We start from the raw sequence: 19,954 nt of genomic DNA, 5'->3' as shown, positions 1-19,954 counted from the left end.
ATTTTAGATTTTTCGATTATTTTGGGATTTTATCGAGCGGATAAATTGTTGGAATGTTTAATTTTGATCAGATATTTATTTTTTTAGCTGTCCAAAATGTTTAAAATCTTCGAATTCGTTAAACTTATTTTTCATATTTTTGTATTTACAACAACAACGGTAGTGTTATGGTCTATCGATTGCCAAAGTGTGGTTATGCGATACTATCGGTGTTCTCTATTGTTTTGATTATTTTAAAACCCAATGAAAAATAACTTACACCAATTTTCGAATTATCATTCGCTATAATTAATTAATAATATAGGAATGCCATACTAAATATATCATTTTTACTAATATAATAATTCAAAAAAGGATGAAAATTCTGGACAAGTTGGCAGCCCTTTCCCGCTGTAAGACCGTTTGTCATAGTCGTCCAACGCCTACAGCCAGAATATACTAAAAAATCTCACAAAATGGCGCGCCACCTGGAGTCCACCACACCAACTAACCACTCAAGACCTATAGCCGGACTCTTCGCACGCCCGCCAAGCGGCCAGCGGGAAAGGGACAAACGTTGACACCGCTCCGAAAATGTGCGAGCGGGACGACAACAGCGACCGATGGCTGTCAAACTCAACACAGCCGTGCCGACGAACAGACCGCACAAAGCGTAATGCAAAAGAATTGAAAAAAATCATCAAGTATAGAGGCCAAAAAGCGAACGCAGCAAGTCGGCGTATAATTTACCAAATTGTCGTTCGATGCGGAGCAACTAAATGCGGCGATTACAGCGCACCGAAGAAGGCGAGCGGCAAACGAATTGCGGTAAGGTACGAAGTAAAGGCGAAGCGAAGAAAAAAGTAAAAAAGTCAAACGAAATACGAATGAAGCGACACCACTCACACGCACACACAATCGCACACACACACACACACGTGTGTGTGTGGCTAACGTGAAAAATTAAAGGCATTTCGCATGCTAATTGCATTAAGGAGATCGAAGAGAGGAAGCTGCTAAAGGATTGCCTTGAATGTTTGTACTTTTAGGAGGCAGCGAAATAAGCCGATAAAACGGCGACCGCAATTTGGGCAAACACTCATACAACACACACACACACCGAGTCACGGACCCCACAACCACACACATACACACACACATGCCACTGAGAGCCTCCCATACAAGCAGACCACAACACACACACACACATACAAGCGCGCGTGCCTTGGCAGGTGAGAAGAAGAAGAAGAAGTGGTGGAGGACGGAGGAGGAGGAGCAGCAGAAGGAGCAAAAAGGAGGCGCCAATTGCCCCACAAAATTGGATAAAATCGGAATAAGGCTGCATTATCTGCACGAGAAGAGGAAGCAGCGGCAGCAGCAGCAGCAGCGGAAGAAGAAGCAGCAGCCGAAGAAGGAGGAGCAAGAGGAAGAGGAAGAGGAGGCAAAACCAACAGAAGCAGCAGCAGCGTATTTGGCGAAAAACTTGCATTGATGGTAATGCATGCTAGAAAACCGCAGCGTATGAACGATGGGTAATATATATATATGCATATAATATAAAGGATAATGTACCGTAGTATCGGCAATAACAGTGATCCCCAACACACACTCGCTTACTCACACACACACACACACCCGTAATTGTATATTTTTTTGTTTACGTTCTGCTCTATCGCCATCTCGCTCGAACTCGCAGTCTCAGCCACGGCCCGCTTTTCATTTTTGGTCCTCAATTTCCTTGATTTCCCTTAATTTAATGTTTTTCATAAATATTTTAGTCTCACCTAACTTCGTGGCTTTGAGTTTTCCCCTTTGCTTTTGTTGTAATGGCAATATTTGTGTTTTCTAGCTTTTCCACCACACACTCTTGCCTCTCGCTCGCACGCGCTCAGCTGGCAAAAGGCAGAAAAAAAAATATTCTTGTCACATTTACCGTTTGCTTTTCGAACTGCAAAATAAGTAAAATATCCATTGTTTATCACTCGAATTTGAGTTTATTTAGTTTGTTTATTTACCATCGCTTTTTAGCCGGCCATCGATTGTCCGTTGAACCCGAGGCAACTCACATTAATCGCTGTCAACAAATCAATGCCGGCATTGATAAGCGCTTTTATTGATAAAAGAAAACTCAATAGGAAAGGGAAATCGATTTGAGTTTGGTGTTTTTCTTTTTAAACGACAAGGAATTGTGTGTGTTATTACTGCGGTTTTGTTTTTAATAATCCTTAAACCATTATTAACTTGAAAGACTTTAATTAATGGTGTTTTTCACAGAGGCAACCTTAAGAATAATTAAAAATTCTACCTTGTTATTTGAAATAATGGATATCCTGTAATCCTGGTTAACTCATATTATAAATCTATTTCTTTTAACTTATTTGAAACTTAAGCCGTACCATTTTAAATATGTGCAAAACCTACAAATGTGCCTAATATCAAAGTGAATAATTAAATTTACAAAGTCTGATTAATTCCTTTAAAGAATGTGACAGTATCTGCCAGTTTCAAAAAATCATTTAAAAATATATCTCACATTAAGAACACCTTTAAAGATGGTTGCTCTCAATTTAGAGCAAGAACAGCACACAAAAGCGCGCTTTAAAGTGTGTTTTCTATTTACACTTCCATGACAAAAAAAAACTAATGTTCTTATTTATGTTTCCCCTCTCCATTCAGGTACTTTGAGAAGCATACCAGCCACACATCATACCAGGTGAGCAGACCGATCCCAGATCCCTCCTCTAACCGCAATTAATCACGTTTTGTATGCCAGCTTTTAGTCGTCATATTTTGTTTCGTAGTGCACCCAAGAGCCAAAAAAAAAAAAGTAATCATACAAGCCAATGTAAATCGTAGATTCTTGAACCATCGATTTCCCCTTTGTCATTTGCTGATATTTTAGTACGTAGCTGTATCACTGAAAAATCAACAAAATTGCAAATTGTATTGTCTGGATTTTTGGATTTCTTCTGTTCACATTTCTCTTACTTTCTCAATCGCTGTGTTTGTTGTGCATCCCAGATCTTACTTTTCCCGTAACCTCATCCATTTTTGAACTGACCAAATCGTGTTTCATTTTAACCCATTCAAAAACGCGGCATTGCAGCCTGAACTGATCTTAAATTGAGAAACGAATCTTTACGCACCAACGCCAAAAAGACAAAAAACCAAGTAACCGAAACAAATTCGATTAATAGCTTAATAGGTCGGTATACAACAAAGCGAGAAATAGTTATCAACAAAATATCCTATTTAGAAAGAAATTATTCAATTACAATCTCTAACCGAACAGCACAAATATATGCTTTAAATCGAATTATATACTATTAATTGACTAACGAAAGCGAAGGTATATAAACATTTATCAAACTATTTTAAATAGAAATCAAATTCATAACCAATTTATAAGCGCTGCCTAACAAATAAACAAAACTTAATCAAACTAAAATAGCCTTACAAAACGACGTAGTAAACAATTATACACCAATATAAAAACAAACAAAAAATGTATGTGCAACCAAAAAACATAAATATATTTCAAGAATATTTATCGAAAATATCAACGACAACAAAACCAACAACAAAAACACAAATGTGCCTCAAACAAAAAGCAACAACAATCAATTAAGCCAAACAAATAAATGAAATGGGAAGTAAATAAACACAAAAACTAAAGACAAACACTTATTAAAGTTGTGCCCACTGAAAAAGCGACCAATTGGATTATTAGTAAAAGCAAAAATAATTTAATAATTAATTAAACAAATATCTATGAGGAGCAACAACACTTCCTCCACCAGCAGCAGCAACAACAACAACAAAATGGCTGTTGATCTCTCCCTTTCAACAACAACAATTGCCAATTGCAATAGCAACATTAGCAATCACAATAATAATAATATCAACAACAATGCGAACAGCAAAAGCGGCGCAGCGGCAGCAACGTCGACGCCTTCAGCAGTGGGCCTCTGTCGCCTAGAAGTAAGTAAAATAAAAAAATCCATTAAAAAATAATGGTTAAAAAATAAATGATAAAAAATCATGACAAAAAAGTACCCAAAAACCATTAAAACCCATCGCAAACGCTTCAAACAAAAGCAAATAATCTGGAAAGCAATGAAAAAAATCAATATTAATGTAAAATAAATAAATACAAGTTCAAGTAATAAATGAATAAAACCCCCAAGAAAACCCTAAGAAAATGGAGCCGCAGTAAATCGTTTATTCAAATGTGTATTTTATAAACAAAAATCTGTCTAAATCAACACACAAAACGCCGCTGAAAATTATGATTTAATTATTTTGAATTAAAAAACGAACATTACAAATGACCAGAACTATTTATTATTTTACAACAATATTAAACGAAAAAGACATCACTAAATTATATGGAAACTATATATGGATTATTATAAAATTTAAGATCAAGCCAGGATTAAAAGTGAATTTATGAACTGAAATATTACAAAATGGAAGAATCATAATTGACTTTATAATAATCAGATAAAATAAACAAGAATTATAGTTTATAATAATCAAAAAAAATAAACAAGTATTATAATTTATGAACGACAACTACTATGATTTAAATTTAATTTACCAAACATAGTATTAACATAATGCAAAAAATTATGAATAAATAATAACCAAAAACAAGGTTCATACTCATTTTTCATTTATAATATTATTTATCTGAAAAATTGAACAAAAACTCACACTAATTTCGGATATTATAATTTCGAGTCTTGAAAAGACGAAAAACCAAACCAAATACTTGACATATTTCAAAATTCTTGTCGATAACACGTTTGATTTTCGAAACCATCGGAATTTCATTTCACTTAACTCTCATTTCGTTTATGTTCGTTTGCATTGGCAATAATCACAAGCGAGAACATTGGCAATAGTAGCTGGCATTTATGCATTTACTTATGATTTCACTATTGAGTAGATTTAGTTCAACTAACAACCCTGCCCCCAAAAAATAAAATAACTTGACAAGTTATAACTTAACCGAGACTTAAATCAACCGCTACAAAGGATGTAACACTGAACATTGCAGTGAATCCGTATCATTCAAGAGAGTCAGTGGAGATTTTAAGTGTGGTCGAAAGGTTACTTAAATATATTGTATGTTTCCAAACTTTATTCTGAAGTTTTCATATATATTTAACCATAACTTGTTGCTTTAAATGCATAACGTTAGTTATAATATTTTTTATACACCCTAATCATTATTTGTTAACAATTAGAAAGAGTTTTATCTTATAACTGACAACTTCTCGACCACATCTTCAATCCCCACTGGAATTTCTTGAAAAGTACTTGACAAAAATTGTATTTTGTAGCACTGTGCAATTAATTTTGGGAATATAAATCGACTAAACACTGTGTGCGCTTCTATTTACCCGTGCAGAGCTCAAAGTACAGCAGTTCAAAGCGCGACTACGAACGCGATCGTTCCTCCAATTATCGCGATCGCGACCTGTCGCCAGGCGCTGGCGGTGGAGGAGGCGGCGGATCCGCTGGAGGAGGCGGCGGCGGGGGCGGCAGCGGCAATGGTGGCGGACCATTGAACAATGGCAACAGCTACCGCTCCCAATCGCCGGACATTGATTCGCCCTCGTCCCGTTCGCACGATCTGCGCGATCGCAGCGATCATAGGGGCGGTGGCGGTGGAGGAGGTGGCAATGGGCGTGGCGGCAGCGGCGAGCGATACAGCTTCATACAGAAGATGCGGGACCGAGATCGGGATGTCTACAAGAAGGACAAATATTCAGGTGAGTTCAGATAGAGCTATAGCCCACTAGGAATTGTATCTAAAACACTTTGTTATTCTAGACAAACGTGATCGGCGTGGCAACGATCGCGACTCGGAGTCGTCGTACCGCACCAACCATGACAGGGATCGGCGTGGCGGTGGCGGAGGAGGTGGCGGCGGAGGAGGCGGAGGCGGTGGCGGAGGCAACACCAGCGGCAAGCTGTGCTCCTCGCGGGAGAACGACAAACGCTCGGGGTCCGATGATCGCGATCGGGAGAGGGATCGGGACCTCCGCGATCTGCGAGATAAGCGGGATCGCGGATCCGATCGCGACAGGGACATGTACAAGAAGGACAAGTATGCAGGTAGGTCCAAGTCGCTTTGTTTCTTATAATGTTCACACTTTACTGAGATTATTTGCTGTGTTTTTTTTGTAGACAAACGCGAACGCAACGATCGCGGCGAGCGGACGGCGCGTTATGGCGACTGGAGCGAGCATGTCAGCTCATCGGGTGAGTCCATCTACACCAGAGATTATTCCTCTCCAGCTTTTGGACCAATAATTTTGGTTTGATTTCAGGCAAAATGTATTACTACAACTGCAAGACGGAAATCTCTCAATGGGAGAAACCAAAGGAATGGGTGGACAGAGAAAGGTAAACACAAACCTCAATAAGAATCTTTAAAGAGAACAGCCAGATGGTCTTTTTATAGTATTCACCATCCAAAACCCTATTAACACGTTATATGCTTTCAGAAATTTGCCGCGCGATCAGCATCGTGAGAAGGACTATCGCGACAAGGATCGCGATCGCGACCGCGATGATCGTTTCTCCAGATCGAGTAAGTATAAACCATGAAATTAAAATACATTACAATGTTTTAACTTTATTTACGTTTTGTAGCATACAAACATTCCAATTCTTCGCGGGACAATTCACGACTGAGATGGAATTACGACAACGATGGCGGTCCGCCCAGCCATCGAAGGCGTTTGGATGGTAAGTCTTTATCCTTGGAGCTTTTAAAGATTATAAAGGCATCCAGACTCCAGAAAGTAACTAATGCCTTATCCATAAATCATCCCCACAGGTCGACACAACGACAATGCTGATATGGACATAAGCGGCGACTCTACGCCCACCTCGGAGGCCAGTTACTCGCTGAGCGGCACGCCCACAACACATGGCGGCGGACCTGGTGGAGGAGGTCCCGGTGGTGGCGGCGGTGGCAGCAACGATCAGCCCATGAGTAACGCCCTGCCCCGTTTGGCCTCGCACCCGAATGCCAACTCCTCCGCTTCTGGAGCGACAGGCGCTGGAGCGGCGGCGGGTTTGCACTACGGTAGCGGAGCGGGTGGTGGCCCAGTGACGGGCGCCACAATGCTGCCCACCAGCGGACTTTCGTCGTCGGGAATGGTTAACAGCAACAGCAGCAACAGTGCCGGCGGCAGCAGCAACAATGCCAGCAGCAGGAACTCTGTTGTCGGCCACATTGGCTCCACTTCCGGTGTAAGTTTGCCTTAGGTCAAAGCACCTCTAGATTGTTGTCACCATATTCTTTCGCATTGCAGACGACTGTGCCCACACTGGGGAGTCAGGATCCGCACCAGCACCATCTGAACTCGAATGCTCCACTGCCACCGGGTGCCAAGGGCAAGGAACAGGCGATGCTAATGCGCCAGAAAATGCACCTGGGCCTGGGCGTCCTCGATGTGCAATCACATCACAGCGTCAACTCGGTCGGTTCGGCGGCAGATGTGGCCAATCATGCCTTCAATTCGGTCATCTCCGGCAGCTTACGGTAAGTAAATTAAATTTTTATCGATTTTTATAAGAGAATTGTATTAATTGATGAAAAATGTACAGGGACAACAGTGTGAACTCCCCGCTGTACATGCCACATCCGCACCACAGCCTCTCGCCGTCGTTGAGCTACACGAAGAGTCCCATCCCGACGATTGTGGGCCACACGAATAATGTAAGCAATGCGTACACCTGCAATCCACCCTTCGGCCTCAAGACGACCTCCGATGGCGGAGTGCTGGTGGCGAACGCCTCACCGGCCACGCCCGGCGGCAATGCCTCCTCCGGCTCCAGTGGAGCGAATAGCAGCCAAAGCATCGTGCCCGGCCTGGGCGCCGTCAGCGGAATCAGTGTGATCACCTCGATGGGCAGCAACAGTGGGGCGGCGGCGGGTGGCGAGGGCCCGCCCACGCCCACACAGGAACTGGACTTGAGCGGCTCAGCGCTGGAACAGCAACAGTTGGCCGCCGCAGCGGCAGCCGCGGCAGCGGCCAGTCTTCAGCTGCAGGCGGCGCAACAGGCGCAGCAGCAGCGTAAATGTAAGTCTTAATGATGGGGTACTCCCAACTTGAGCACACCAACTGGATATTCATTAATGTTCTTCCAGTGGATGGCACCTCGTCGGCCACGTTGAGCTCGCTGCAGAGCTGCGTGGGCTCCTCGGGGCAGGCGGCAAACCTGCGCGGTCCCGAGATATCGCCCAAGCTGGCCAAATACTTCCGCGCCGACCTGATTGCGCATGTGACCAACTGGCAGGCGGAGGTGCTGGAGCGTCAGGTAAGCTGTGAGGTAGGATTTGCCTGCGTATAACTCACTAACATTGGCCTATAACTGAGGACTCGAACTGATTGTAAATGTCTTGTTATTTCACGAAGGCGCAGAAGTGCTGTGAGGATACGCACCTGTTTGGCGACATCACCTGCACGAGGATATGCGCAGAACTGAAGTGCGCCCGCAGCCTGGTTCGCAGCACCGAGATCAATGCCACCCTGCAGGAACAAAAGTGAGTTTTAGCTGTACCAACTCAATGGGAGTTATGTTTTCTTATTCGTTCTATTCCTTTCCGCAGAATCATGTATTTGCGCCAACAGATCCGCCGTATTGAGGAGTCGAAGACTCAGAACGCGTTCATGTCGGACGATACTTAGGATCAGGAGCAGGTTAGGCTGCGCGTACATCGCAAGCTGTCTGTCAGGCTCAAAAAGAGCTTCTTCTGGCGCAGCTGATGATGATTGCGATGATAATTGGTCCATTGTGGCCGCCGCCAGCAGCTAGCCTTTGTCCTCGTTTCGCACGCCCGGATTTAACCCTGATCATTAGATGGGCATCTGGGAAGGGATTGAATGATGACGACCGACGACTGGCGGGGCCCACGACAATGACTGAGAAACCGCGTGCATCCTGCTCCATCCTCCAACTTCTCTCCTCTGGGCGACGCATCACTCCCCACCACCACCACCACCACCAGCCCGCGATTCACTTGTGTTCGGATCGAGTTCCAGTCCCCAAACGCGACTATATGGTGGCAGCATATGACTGCTTGGGCGGACTAAATGAACTTGGCACAAGACAAATCAGGATAAATCAACCAACAGCTGCAACAAGAACTCCAACAAGAAAAACACAAAAAACTAAAACATAATTTATAATTAGCAAAGCGTAAATTAAAAACAAAAGTAAACTTAAATAAGCATGAAGCAAGGCGGAGGAAAAGCCACGGAAATAGCCACAAACACAGAAATACACCACTCAAGATAACTACAAATGGAGAATAGAGCCGAGAAAAACCTATCAAGATCAAGAAGCAATATGGATAAAGCCTCGTAACGAATCGAAACGGATGAAAAGAAACAAAAACAAGTAAAAAGAAAAACAAAAACAAAAGAAAATAAACAAACAAAATAGGATCAACAACACCAGCAACAACACCAACAAAAAAACAAGTCAACATAGTATACTCAACTGCAATAAAAAGCTAATTAAACTATATACAAATTATATATAAATAAATATATATAAATAGAGTATATGAAAGATTGTATATTTACAACAACCGAACATAATTATGTATGAGAATCATGATGATAAAATGATTACGATGACAACCAAAATGCGAGTCAAGGCGAGCAGAAAGCACGCTTCTCGGGACGAGGAAATCGACAATTTTATATATATATATATATTGTATATATATAGGTTGGGCATCCTACGACCCAACGCCGTTTAATATTTATTTTGATTGTGCGATCGCAAGTGTTTGTTTAATACGTTCGATTATTGGCTTACGATCCTGCTAATTGGTATTTGTACGATTCTAATTTGTAGTTACTTGCCGGCCACACCCAAAATTGCAATTTTATTATTTTATACACACCTAATTATTTTAACCTCCGATTGAAATTGCAGCAAGATTTGTTTTAGCTTAATTATTTTGTATGCCCTACATTTACGTCTTACCAAGTATATGACCATATATTTTTTTATTATTATATATGCATATATAATTTATTTGGCAGAAGCGACAATTTTTTTGTTATTTAAGCGAAGCGAAAGCGGAAACGAGTGAGGAGCGCGGGAAAGAAGAACTAACACGTACATAAGCGAACTTTTGAGTTTTTTTTAAATCTTAACTTGTCTAAAAACAAACCAACAAACAAATGAAATGGATCTGCAAATTATGCAGATTCGAAACAAAAAGAAAGCAAACAACAGTTTAATAATGATAATGCTAATACCTATTGTAGATATACATATAAATAATATATAATAAATATATTAGCTAAGCGTCGAAAACAAAAAAAACCAACCGAAAAATAGAAACTTTTATTATGAATTAATTAAAAAATACAACAACAACAAATCATATATGGTTATTTCACTGGCACGAATGGGAAACATAGTAACTAATAATTTTACATGTTTTAAGCACTTTCGGAGGGTATTATAATTTCAGTGAGAAGTTTTCAGCGCGGTGTTTCGAACCCAATAAAGTGCATATGGATATTCCAATGCCTTTTTTCTGCCTTAATATGGCAGTTTTTTTGCTGCCATAATGCAAATAAAGGTCAGAATGAGGAAAGTCATACCTCGTTAAGTTCGTTGTTTAATTTCCAATCCATTGGCATTCAAACCTAGAAATTTTTCATTTTTGCCATTTTGCGCAAAATAAGATGAAAAATGCATAAATTGGTCAAAAAATGAATGTTCCTTAAAGTGATAGGAATAGCACTTGTAGCAAGCTGCTCAAAACTGTTTGTCTTTTAGCTGTACGCCTTGATTTGGCTAAACTACGACTGAAAAACCACTAAGAAATGAGTATTTATGACCAAAATCGGAATTCCAAACAATACTGATGTACTCCCCCTTATAAAAAATGCGAAAATGGGTCAAAAAATAAATATTCTTCAAAGTGATGGGGATCGATAGCATTTGTAGCCAGCTGTTCAAAACAGTCGGTCTTTTAGCTGTACGCCTTGATTTTGTCTAAGATACGACTGAAAAACCACCAAAATATGCGTATTTTTGGCCGAAATCTGAATCCCAAAAATAACTGATGCACCCTTATAAAAATTGCGAAAAAGGGTAAAAAATAAATGTTCCTTAAAGTGATGGGGATCGATAGCATTTGTAGCAAGCTGCTCAAAACAGTAAGTCTTTTAGCTGTACGCCTTGATTTGGCTAAGCTACGACTAAAAAACCACGAAAAAATGAGATTTTTGACCAAAATCTGATTCCCAAAAATAACTGATGCACCCCCTTATAAAAAATGCGAAAATGGGTCAAAAAATAAATGTTCCTTAAAGTGATGGGGATCGATAGCATTTGTAGTAAGCTGCTCAAAACAGTAAGTCTTTTAGCTGTACGCCTTGATTTAGCTAAACTACGACTGAAAAACCACTAAAAAATTAGTATTTTTGACCAAAAACTGAATCCCAAAAATAACCGATAACCCCCTAATAAAAAATGCGAAAATTGGTCAAAAAATAAATGTTCCTTAAAGTGATGGGGATCGATAGCATTTGTAGCAAGCTAAAAAACGAACAAAGCGAAACAATAAAGACATTTTTGTGTGTATGCAAAATAAAAACAAATAAAATGTTTTGAAGTTGGAATGTTTTCGGGGGTTCTTAAAAAAAGGAGAGAATTTAAAAAAAAATTAATTTTTTTATATCCATACGCTTTATTAATAGGAAAACAACTATCAATTAGTGTATAATGGCAAAAAAAATTTAATCTGAATTGAAAAAAACTGTTTCTGAGTCAATACAAATCTATTTCACAGTGATATTATTGAAAAACTTTCTAAAAAAATTGCAATAAAATATTTTCTCAGAATTCGCTCCAGAAATCAAGGGTTGAATGGACTTCCTCAAACCCCACTTAACTTACATGCTTAATAATACACAACATAGATATCAGGAACACTAAAAGTAAAGCTCATTATCAAAATTAAAATCGCTTGAATTTTTATTTTTTTATTTTAAAAGTGTTCCTGGAATTAGCCAAATATTAACTGCACTTAAATGTAGAAGTGTTTTCAATCCAGTTCCCTTAATTCTAAAAAGAAAAGGTTGATATTATTTCTTTTGTAAAGCTTTAAATTGAGATAACTTTACCAAAGTGTCCTCTCAATTGGTTTGCGATGACATTTATGCAGATCGTTGGGCGCCAAGTCTTTGTTCATCCTTTTAAACCTGCGCATAAACGATATAAATCCACCCGAGGAGCCCAGAGAAGTTGGCCCGCGTTTCTTGACCAGGCTTCTGATTGACTTGGATGGCTTCCTTTCCTTTATTTTCATAGACTCCATCTCACGGGAATACGGAGAGCGAACTGAACTACGTTTCTCCGGCTCCGATTTATCGGGACTGTCCCCATGGGACTTACTCCCAAACACTTGAGATTGCTTCTAACACACGTATGTTAATAATTGCTACATATTTTCCATAATTAAGATATTTCTCACTTACCATATTCTTAAAGCGTTCCTTTTCCTGAAGGGTCAACTTTTTCCATTCTCTAGCTGCTAATAATTGCTACATATTTTCCATAATTAAGATATTTCTCACTTACCACACTATTAAAGCGTTCCTTCACCTGAAAAGTCAACTTTTTCCATTCTCTAGTTGCTAGAGAATGGAAAAAGTTCACCCTTCAGGAAAAGGAACAATTTAAGAATATGGCAGGTGAAAAATATCTTAATTATGAACAATATGTAGCAATTATTAACATATGTGTGCTAGAGTCTATCTCCGAAACGTATCAAGTCCTGTGGGGAAATTCCGCAAAATCGCTTTTTGTATGTTAATAAGTACTAACTATTTTTCATAATTAAGATATTTCTTACTCACCATGTTTTTGAAGCGATCCTTTTCTTGGAGGGGCAAGTTGTTCCATTCTCTAGCTCCGAAACGTATCACGTCCTGTGGGGAAATTCCGCAAAATCGTTTTTTGTATTCAGTTAGGAAGTAAAGGTAGCCATTGATTATAGTGCTCACTGCTTTCTGGAACTTGTAAACTGGATTACATGTTGCCATTCCGCTCTTTTTTCCGTCCATATTTTTTATTTTATACTTTTATTTGTGTAAAACTAAAATTTTGTTCCCCTTACACGACAATTGAATACTAATGCGAATACTGATTCTGATTGAGAAGCTATTCTCCCAGCTACTACGATGTTTTTTTATTTATTTACAATTTGGAAGTCAAATCTCATACCTTAAAGAGTACAGTGAAAATGTTTATAACTTACTTTTCCGCCCTTAAAAAATCAATGTTTTGGCTGCCACTATGCAAAAAATGATCAGAATCAGGAATGTAATAACTCGTTGAGCTCGTTGTTTAATTTCGATAGCATTTGTAGTAAGCTGCTCAAAACAGTCATTCTTTTAGCAGTACGCCTTGATTTGGCTAAGCTACGACTAAAAAACCACGAAAAAATGAATATTTTTGACCAAAATATGAATCCCAAACAAAACCGATGTACCCCCTTATAAAAAATGCGAAACTGGGTCAAAAAAAAAAGTTACTTAAAGTGATGGAAATCGATAGCACTTGTAGCAAGCTGCTCAAAACAGTCGGTCTTTTAGCTGTACGCCTTGATTTGGCTAAACTACGATTGAAAAACCACTAAAAAATGAGTATTTTTGACCAAAATCCGAATCTCAAAAATAACTGATGCACCCCCTTATAAAAAATGCGAAAATGGGTCAAAAAATAAATGTTACTTAAAATGATAGCGATCGATAGCATTTGTAGCAAGCTGCTCAAAACAGTCATTCTTTTAGCTGTACGCCTTGATTCGACTAAACTACGACTGAAAAACCACTAAAAATCTGAATCCCAACAAAAACTGGTGGACCCCCTTATAAAAAATGCGAAAATGGGTCAAAAAATAAATGTTCCTTAAAGTGATGGGGATCGATAGTATTTGTAGCCAGCTGTTCAAAACAGTCGGTCTTTTAGCTGTACGCCTTGATTTGACTAAACTACGACTGAAAAACCACTACAAAATTAGTATTTTTGACCAAAATCTGATTCCCAAAAAAAACCGATGTACCCCCTTACAAAAAATGAGAAATTGGGTCAAAAAGTAAATGTTCCTTTAAGTGATAGGGATCGATAGCATTTGTAGAAAGCTGCTCAAAACAGTCGGTCTTTTAGCTGTACGCCTTGATTTGGCTAAACTACGATTGAAAAACCACTAAAAAATGAGTATTTTTGACCAAAATCCGAATCTCAAAAATAACTGATGCACCCCCTTATAAAAAATGCGAAAATGGGTCAAAAAATAAATGTTCCTTAAAGTGATAGGGATCGATAGTATTTGTAGCCAGCTGTTCAAAACAGTCGGTCTTTTAGCTGTACGCCTTGATTTGACTAAACTACGACTGAAAAACCACTAAAAAATGAGTATTTTTGACCAAAATCTGATTCCCAAAAAAAAACGATGTACCCCCTTACAAAAAATGAGAAATTGGGTCAAAAAATAAATGTTCCTTTAAGTGATAGGGATCGATAGCATTTGTAGAAAGCTGCTCAAAACAGTCGGTCTTTTAGCTGTACGCCTTGATTTGACTAAACTACGATTGAAAAACCACTAAAAAATGAGTATTTTTGACCAAAATCCGAATCTCAAAAATAACTGATGCACCCCCTTATAAAAAATGCGAAAATGGGTCAAAAAATAAATATTCCTTAAAGTGATGGGGATCGATAGTATTTGTAGCCAGCTGTTCAAAACAGTCGGTCTTTTAGCTGTACGCCTTGATTTGACTAAACTACGACTGAAAAACCACTAAAAAATGAGTATTTTTGACCAAAATCTGATTCCCAAAAAAAAACGATGTACCCTTACAAAAAATGAGAAATTGGGTCAAAAAATAAATGTTCCTTTAAGTGATAAGGATCGATAGCATATGTAGAAAGCTGCTCAAAACAGTCGGTCTTTTAGCTGTACGCCTTGATTTGGCTAAACTACGATTGAAAAACCACTAAAAAATGAGTATTTTTGACCAAAATCCGAATCTCAAAAATAACTGATGCACCCCCTTAAAAAAATACGAAAATGGGTCAAAAAATAAATGTTCCTTAAAGTGATGGGGATCGATAGTATTTGTAGCCAGCTGTTCAAAACAGTCGGTCTTTTAGCTGTACGCCTTGATTTGACTAAACTACGACTGAAAAACCACTACAAAATTAGTATTTTTGACCAAAATCTGATTCCCAAAAAAAACCGATGTACCCCCTTACAAAAAATGAGAAATTGGGTCAAAAAGTAAATGTTCCTTTAAGTGATAGGGATCGATAGCATTTGTAGAAAGCTGCTCAAAACAGTCGGTCTTTTAGCTGTACGCCTTGATTTGGCTAAACTACGATTGAAAAACCACTAAAAAATGAGTATTTTTGACCAAAATCCGAATCTCAAAAATAACTGATGCACCCTCTTATAAAAAATGCGAAAATGGGTCAAAAAATAAATGTTCCTTAAAGTGATGGGGATCGATAGTATTTTAGCCAGCTGTTCAAAACAGTCGGTCTTTTAGCTGTACGCCTTGATTTGACTAAACTACGACTGAAAAACCACTAAAAAATGAATATTTTGGACCAAAATCTGAATCCCAAAAATAACTGATGCACGCCCTTACAAAAAATGAGAAATTGGGTCAAAAAGTAAATGTTCCTTTAAGTGATAGGGATCGATAGCATTTGTAGAAAGCTGCTCAAAACAGTCGGTCTTTTAGCTGTACGCCTTGATTTGGCTAAACTACGATTGAAAAACCACTAAAAAATGAGTATTTTTGACCAAAATCCGAATTTCAAAAATAACTGATGCACCCCCTTATAAAAAATGAGAAATTGGGTCAAAAAGTAAATGTTCCTTTAAGTGATGGGGATCGATAGTATTTGTAGCCAGCTGTTCAAAACAGTCGGTCTTTTAGCTGTACGCCTTGATTTGACTAAACTACGATTGAAAAACCACTAAAAAATGAGTATTTTTGACCAAAATCTGATTCCCAAAATGGGTCAAAAAATAAATGTTCCTTAAAGTGATGGGGATCGATAGTATTTGTAGCCAGCTGCAAATAAAGGGTCGGTCTTTTAGCTGTACGCCGTAATTTGGCCAAACTACAACTACTACTACAACTCCGCTAAAAGGGGGAATTTTTGACTGAAGTCTGAATCCTATTTTCCGCAAGAAATAATCAGTGTTTTGGCTGCCATAATGCAAATAAAGGTCAGAATGAAATATCAATTAAAGAGCTCGGGAACACTTAAAAGTAAAGCCAATTATCAAAATTAAAATCGTTTGATTTTTGGTCTTTTTTTTATTATAAATGTGTACGTAGGTCCGAAGCGATTCCCTTGAATTACCCATATATAAACACGACTAATATTTAAAAGTGTTTCCTATCCGGTTCTCACAATTCTGAAAAAATGGTAGATTATATTGCTTGTGTAAGGCTTTAAATTGAGATAACTTTACCAAAGTGGGTTCCCAAATGGCTTGGGCAGGTTTCTATGCAGACGGCACCAAATACGAGCTGCCTTTTTCAACAGATCGTTGGGCGCCAAGTCTTTGTTCATCCTTTGGAACCTGCGCAGGAAGGGTATAAAGCCGCGTTTCTTTGGGAGAAAAGAAGGAGGTCCGGCTTTCTTCTTGATTTGGTCCTTGATTGATTTGGAAGGCTTCCTTTTCTTTTTGTTCCTGGACTCCCTTTCCCGTGAATACGGAGAGCGAACTGGACTACATTTCAACCATTCAGACTTATCGGGGCTGTCCCCATGGTACCTACTCTGAAACACTTGAGGTGCCACAGGTTGTTTCTAACACACGTTTGTTGATAATTACTATATATTTATCATACCTCAGATATTTCTTACTTACCATGTTTTTAAACCGTTCCTTTTCTCGGAGGCTCAACTTGATCCATTCTCTGGCTCCAAAACGTATCACGTCCTGTGGGGAAATTCCGCAATATCGCTTTTTGTATGCAGTCAAAAAGTTGAGATAGCCATTGATTGTAATGCTCGCTGCTTTCTGGAACTTGTAAGCTGGTTCACATGTTGCCATTCCGCTCATTTTTCCTTCCATACTTGTTATTTATTTATTTATTTTTTTTAAAACTAAAATTTTGTTTCCCTTACACGACAATTGAATACTAATGCGAATACTGATTCTAACTGAGAAGTTGTTCACCCAGCCACCACGATATTTTTTTTTATTTATTTAAAATTTGGAATACAAATCTTATATCGTAAATAGTACACTTAACTTGTTTATTACTTATTTTTACGCCCTTAAAAATCAGTGTTTTGGCTGCCATTATGCAAAAAATGATCGGAATCATGAATTTAATACCTCGTTGAGCTCGTTGTTTAATTTTCAATCCATTGGTATTCAAACCTAAAACTTTTTAATTTATGCCATTTTTCGCCAAGAAACAAAATATGGGAAAATTGGTCAAAAGATACATTTTTCTCGAAGTGATTTTATTTTCTTGATATGGTTTAAACTTCGACTTGCTGAAGCTTGCTAACTTTCCTGTTTTATTTGTTTTCAAATTCATAATCCCTTTGCCTTTTTGGATGTTCTTGTTAAGTGATACTGGATACTAATGTCAAATGAAAACATTACTTTAAAAAGTGATGTCGTGAACAGAAGTCATAAGAAAACTATTCAAATAAACTCGATTCCAGTTATTGCTTGAAAAATGTTTAAGAACGATAAAAGTTTCCAGAGCCCGGAAAGGTGCACTTGTAGTTGCTCCCCATATTCAAAGGTTAGTCTCTGCAATGGGAATAATACATAATAATTTATCTATGATTTGCAGCGCAATGAGCAATTCCCGCTTTACGCCTATGAAACAAGTCGCTTGCGTCGGGAGAAGAATTGTCTAGAAAACATTCGCCTATTTTCTTCCCGGACTGAGCCAATTTACACACGACAAGATAACCATAACGAGGACCGCTTTTGCCAGTGTCAAGATCCTAAGTGTTCGTTTACTCTCGATCAGCGAACCCTTCATGAACTGGACTCACCTTTGTGGAACCCGGACCGCGTTTTCGATCTACAGGCTCATCAAAATCGGGTAATTATAAAGTTTAACTATTTTATTTTTCTTCAAAAGTCGTTTAAAAAATGTTAGAAAAACGCGAATTCTTTAGTTTCTTGTTATTTTACTGTCACCACTAGTAAATCCTTTGTATTCAAAATTAACCTGTAAAGTCCTCGTAAGGAATCAAATGACGGTTAAAAAATGTTAGAAATACGCGAATCCTTTAATTCTTTTTTATTTAACTTTCACTTACTAGTAGTTAACCTGTTGTATTACAATTCAACCTGTAGAGTCCTCGTAAGGAATCAAATGACGTTTAAAAATTGTTAGAAAAACGCGAATTCTTTAGTTCTTTTTTCTCCCACTGTCACATACCACTAGCTAATTCCATGTATTAAAAATTAACCTGTAGAGTCCTCATAAGGAATCAAATCGTCCTTGGGATTCCAAAAATACCGAATGGGATTTTATTCCCGAGCTTCGACTTCAAGACTCAGAAAATGAAGATGAGGAAGAAATAGAGTGTGAGATTTGTAAGACCATGTCCCGAAGAATGTTATCAGACACTCAAAATAGGACACCTCCAGCCCCAACTCCGCATCATTTTTATAGGCACGAAGACTTAAGGTATTATGAAGGAGCCCAATCTCCAAGAACTCCAACGAATCAGCCTCCAGCTCCAACTTCGCGTTATATTTATAAGCAAGAAGAATCACAGCATTATGAAAGCGCAAAATCTTCAAGGACTCTAACATATAAACCACCAGTCCCAACTCCGCATAATAATAATAAGCGCGAAGTCTTAAGGCATTATGAAAGCGACAATTCTTTAAGGGCTTCAAAAAATAGACCTACAGTCCCAACTCCGCAGAATTTTAATAAGCGCGAAGACTTAAAGCATTATGAATCTTATGAATCTTTAAGGACTCCAAAAAATATACCTCCATTCCCAACTCCGCAGAATTCTTTAGAGAACGGCAACCAAAAGAATCGTGAAGACTTAAAAGTTCGAGGGAAACCCAGCACTACGAGCTCCAAGCCAATGACTTATCTGAGGAGTGGCGAAGAAATCAAAGCTATCGTTCTAATGCAGATTAAAGAGCAAGAGGCTCTGGAGAGAATCAAATCTATGGCTAAAAAAGCGGAATCGAAGACATTGGCAATACCATCTGTTAAAAAAACTATTCCTGAAACAACAGATCGCGACATACAGGAAAATAAATGTGATACGTCTGAGAAATCTATGCCAACAAAACCAAGTCCTGGCAAGATGGATTTCCATATAAATGCCGATGATATTGCTAGAACCACGATTTATAATCCGTTGACAAGGCATTTTCAGCGCTTGTTTCTAAATGTTAGGGAAAGACAATTGACCATGATGGAGGAGCTGGAAAAGATGCCCGCACAGATCGACGAAATTCATAGGAATGCAGCGGCTGGAAAGAAGAAATGAAAATCGGTTTAATTTTTACACTGCTTCGTTTATGATTTGTATATTTTGTATAATAAAAATTGGGGTAACAGGGAGTACAAGATTGCATTTTTTCTTGCATTTTAGATGCATTCAGAAAAAAAATAAAGTATTTCTTGCTTAAATCAAGCATTTTCGCTGTCAAAACTTTGCCAAGCATGAAAATAATAAGGTAAGAAAGTTGCAGGCATTATTTAAGAACGAATAATTCTTAAATCAATATACATGTGTTGTAAATTTAAGTTGGGTTTTGTAATTTATGCGCTTTATATACCGAGCACTTTCAAAATAAACAGTTGGGAATTATTAGATATTTAGATCCAAAATGTGCTCAATGTGGACTTTTTCAGCACGAACGTTCTTGAATGGTAAGAAT

The 19,954-nt window shown here is 38.5% G+C and overlaps 3 protein-coding genes and 1 long non-coding RNA gene across 32 annotated transcripts in view; 2 read left to right on the top strand and 2 right to left on the bottom strand.

Annotated features, from left to right (window-relative positions):
- Window positions 1-616: 616 nt before the first annotated feature.
- Window positions 617-10,410, top strand: wcy (WW domain-containing adapter protein with coiled-coil wacky). Of its 6 annotated transcripts, none has more exons than XM_070997786.1 (15): window positions 617-807; window positions 1,029-1,511; window positions 2,656-2,692; window positions 5,396-5,759; window positions 5,821-6,105; window positions 6,178-6,252; window positions 6,321-6,396; window positions 6,498-6,583; window positions 6,646-6,741; window positions 6,833-7,251; window positions 7,314-7,543; window positions 7,609-8,084; window positions 8,153-8,334; window positions 8,427-8,548; window positions 8,615-10,410. In XM_070997786.1, exons 2-15 carry the CDS (start codon window positions 1,471-1,473, stop codon window positions 8,691-8,693), a joined length of 2,568 nt encoding a protein of 855 aa, XP_070853887.1. In that variant the 5' UTR covers window positions 617-807; window positions 1,029-1,470; the 3' UTR covers window positions 8,694-10,410. The 6 variants fall into 6 exon arrangements, with proteins under 6 accessions (XP_070853887.1, XP_065723625.2, XP_070853886.1 ...); XM_065867553.2 differs by having other exon boundaries at window positions 8,421-8,548; XM_070997785.1 differs by having other exon boundaries at window positions 617-812; window positions 8,421-8,548.
- Window positions 10,411-12,029: 1,619 nt separating this feature from the next.
- Window positions 12,030-19,954, bottom strand: part of LOC118878363 (protamine-like protein 99C) — a 110,878-nt gene continuing 102,953 nt past the window's right edge. For 9 of the 24 annotated variants that reach the window (XR_011604633.1, XR_011604639.1, XR_011604641.1 and 6 more), the window contains 2 exons: window positions 12,162-12,451; window positions 12,030-12,102 (listed from right to left, as the gene is read on the bottom strand). Coding sequence is in view for 1 of the 24 variants with exons in the window: in XM_070997495.1 (XP_070853596.1) it covers window positions 12,785-12,838; window positions 12,897-12,968; window positions 13,044-13,103 (186 nt within the window). In the remaining 23 variants the exon portion in view is untranslated. Of the gene's footprint in view, window positions 12,103-12,161; window positions 12,455-12,515; window positions 12,839-12,896; window positions 12,969-13,043; window positions 13,201-19,954 lie in introns of those variants that run through there. The other 15 variants (XR_011604631.1, XR_011604636.1, XR_011604635.1 and 12 more) reach the window with 6 other exon arrangements.
- LOC108005371 (uncharacterized) lies at window positions 16,354-17,206 on the bottom strand. The gene is made up of 3 exons (XR_010654843.2): window positions 16,934-17,206; window positions 16,532-16,872; window positions 16,354-16,474 (listed from the first exon to the last, which is right to left on the bottom strand). It is a non-coding gene; the product is annotated as an uncharacterized lncRNA (long non-coding RNA).
- On the top strand, window positions 17,674-19,640 carry LOC139353388 (uncharacterized). The gene is made up of 3 exons (XM_070997498.1): window positions 17,674-17,828; window positions 17,880-18,137; window positions 18,517-19,640. The coding sequence occupies exons 1-3, from the start codon at window positions 17,760-17,762 to the stop codon at window positions 19,558-19,560; spliced, it is 1,371 nt and encodes a 456-aa protein (XP_070853599.1). The 5' UTR covers window positions 17,674-17,759; the 3' UTR covers window positions 19,561-19,640.

The sequence above is a fragment of the Drosophila suzukii genome, chromosome X (genome assembly GCF_043229965.1).
Source record: "Drosophila suzukii chromosome X, CBGP_Dsuzu_IsoJpt1.0, whole genome shotgun sequence".
NCBI classification, from domain to species: Eukaryota; Metazoa; Arthropoda; class Insecta; order Diptera; family Drosophilidae; genus Drosophila; species Drosophila suzukii.
This window is presented reverse-complemented; position numbering and strand designations above follow the sequence as displayed.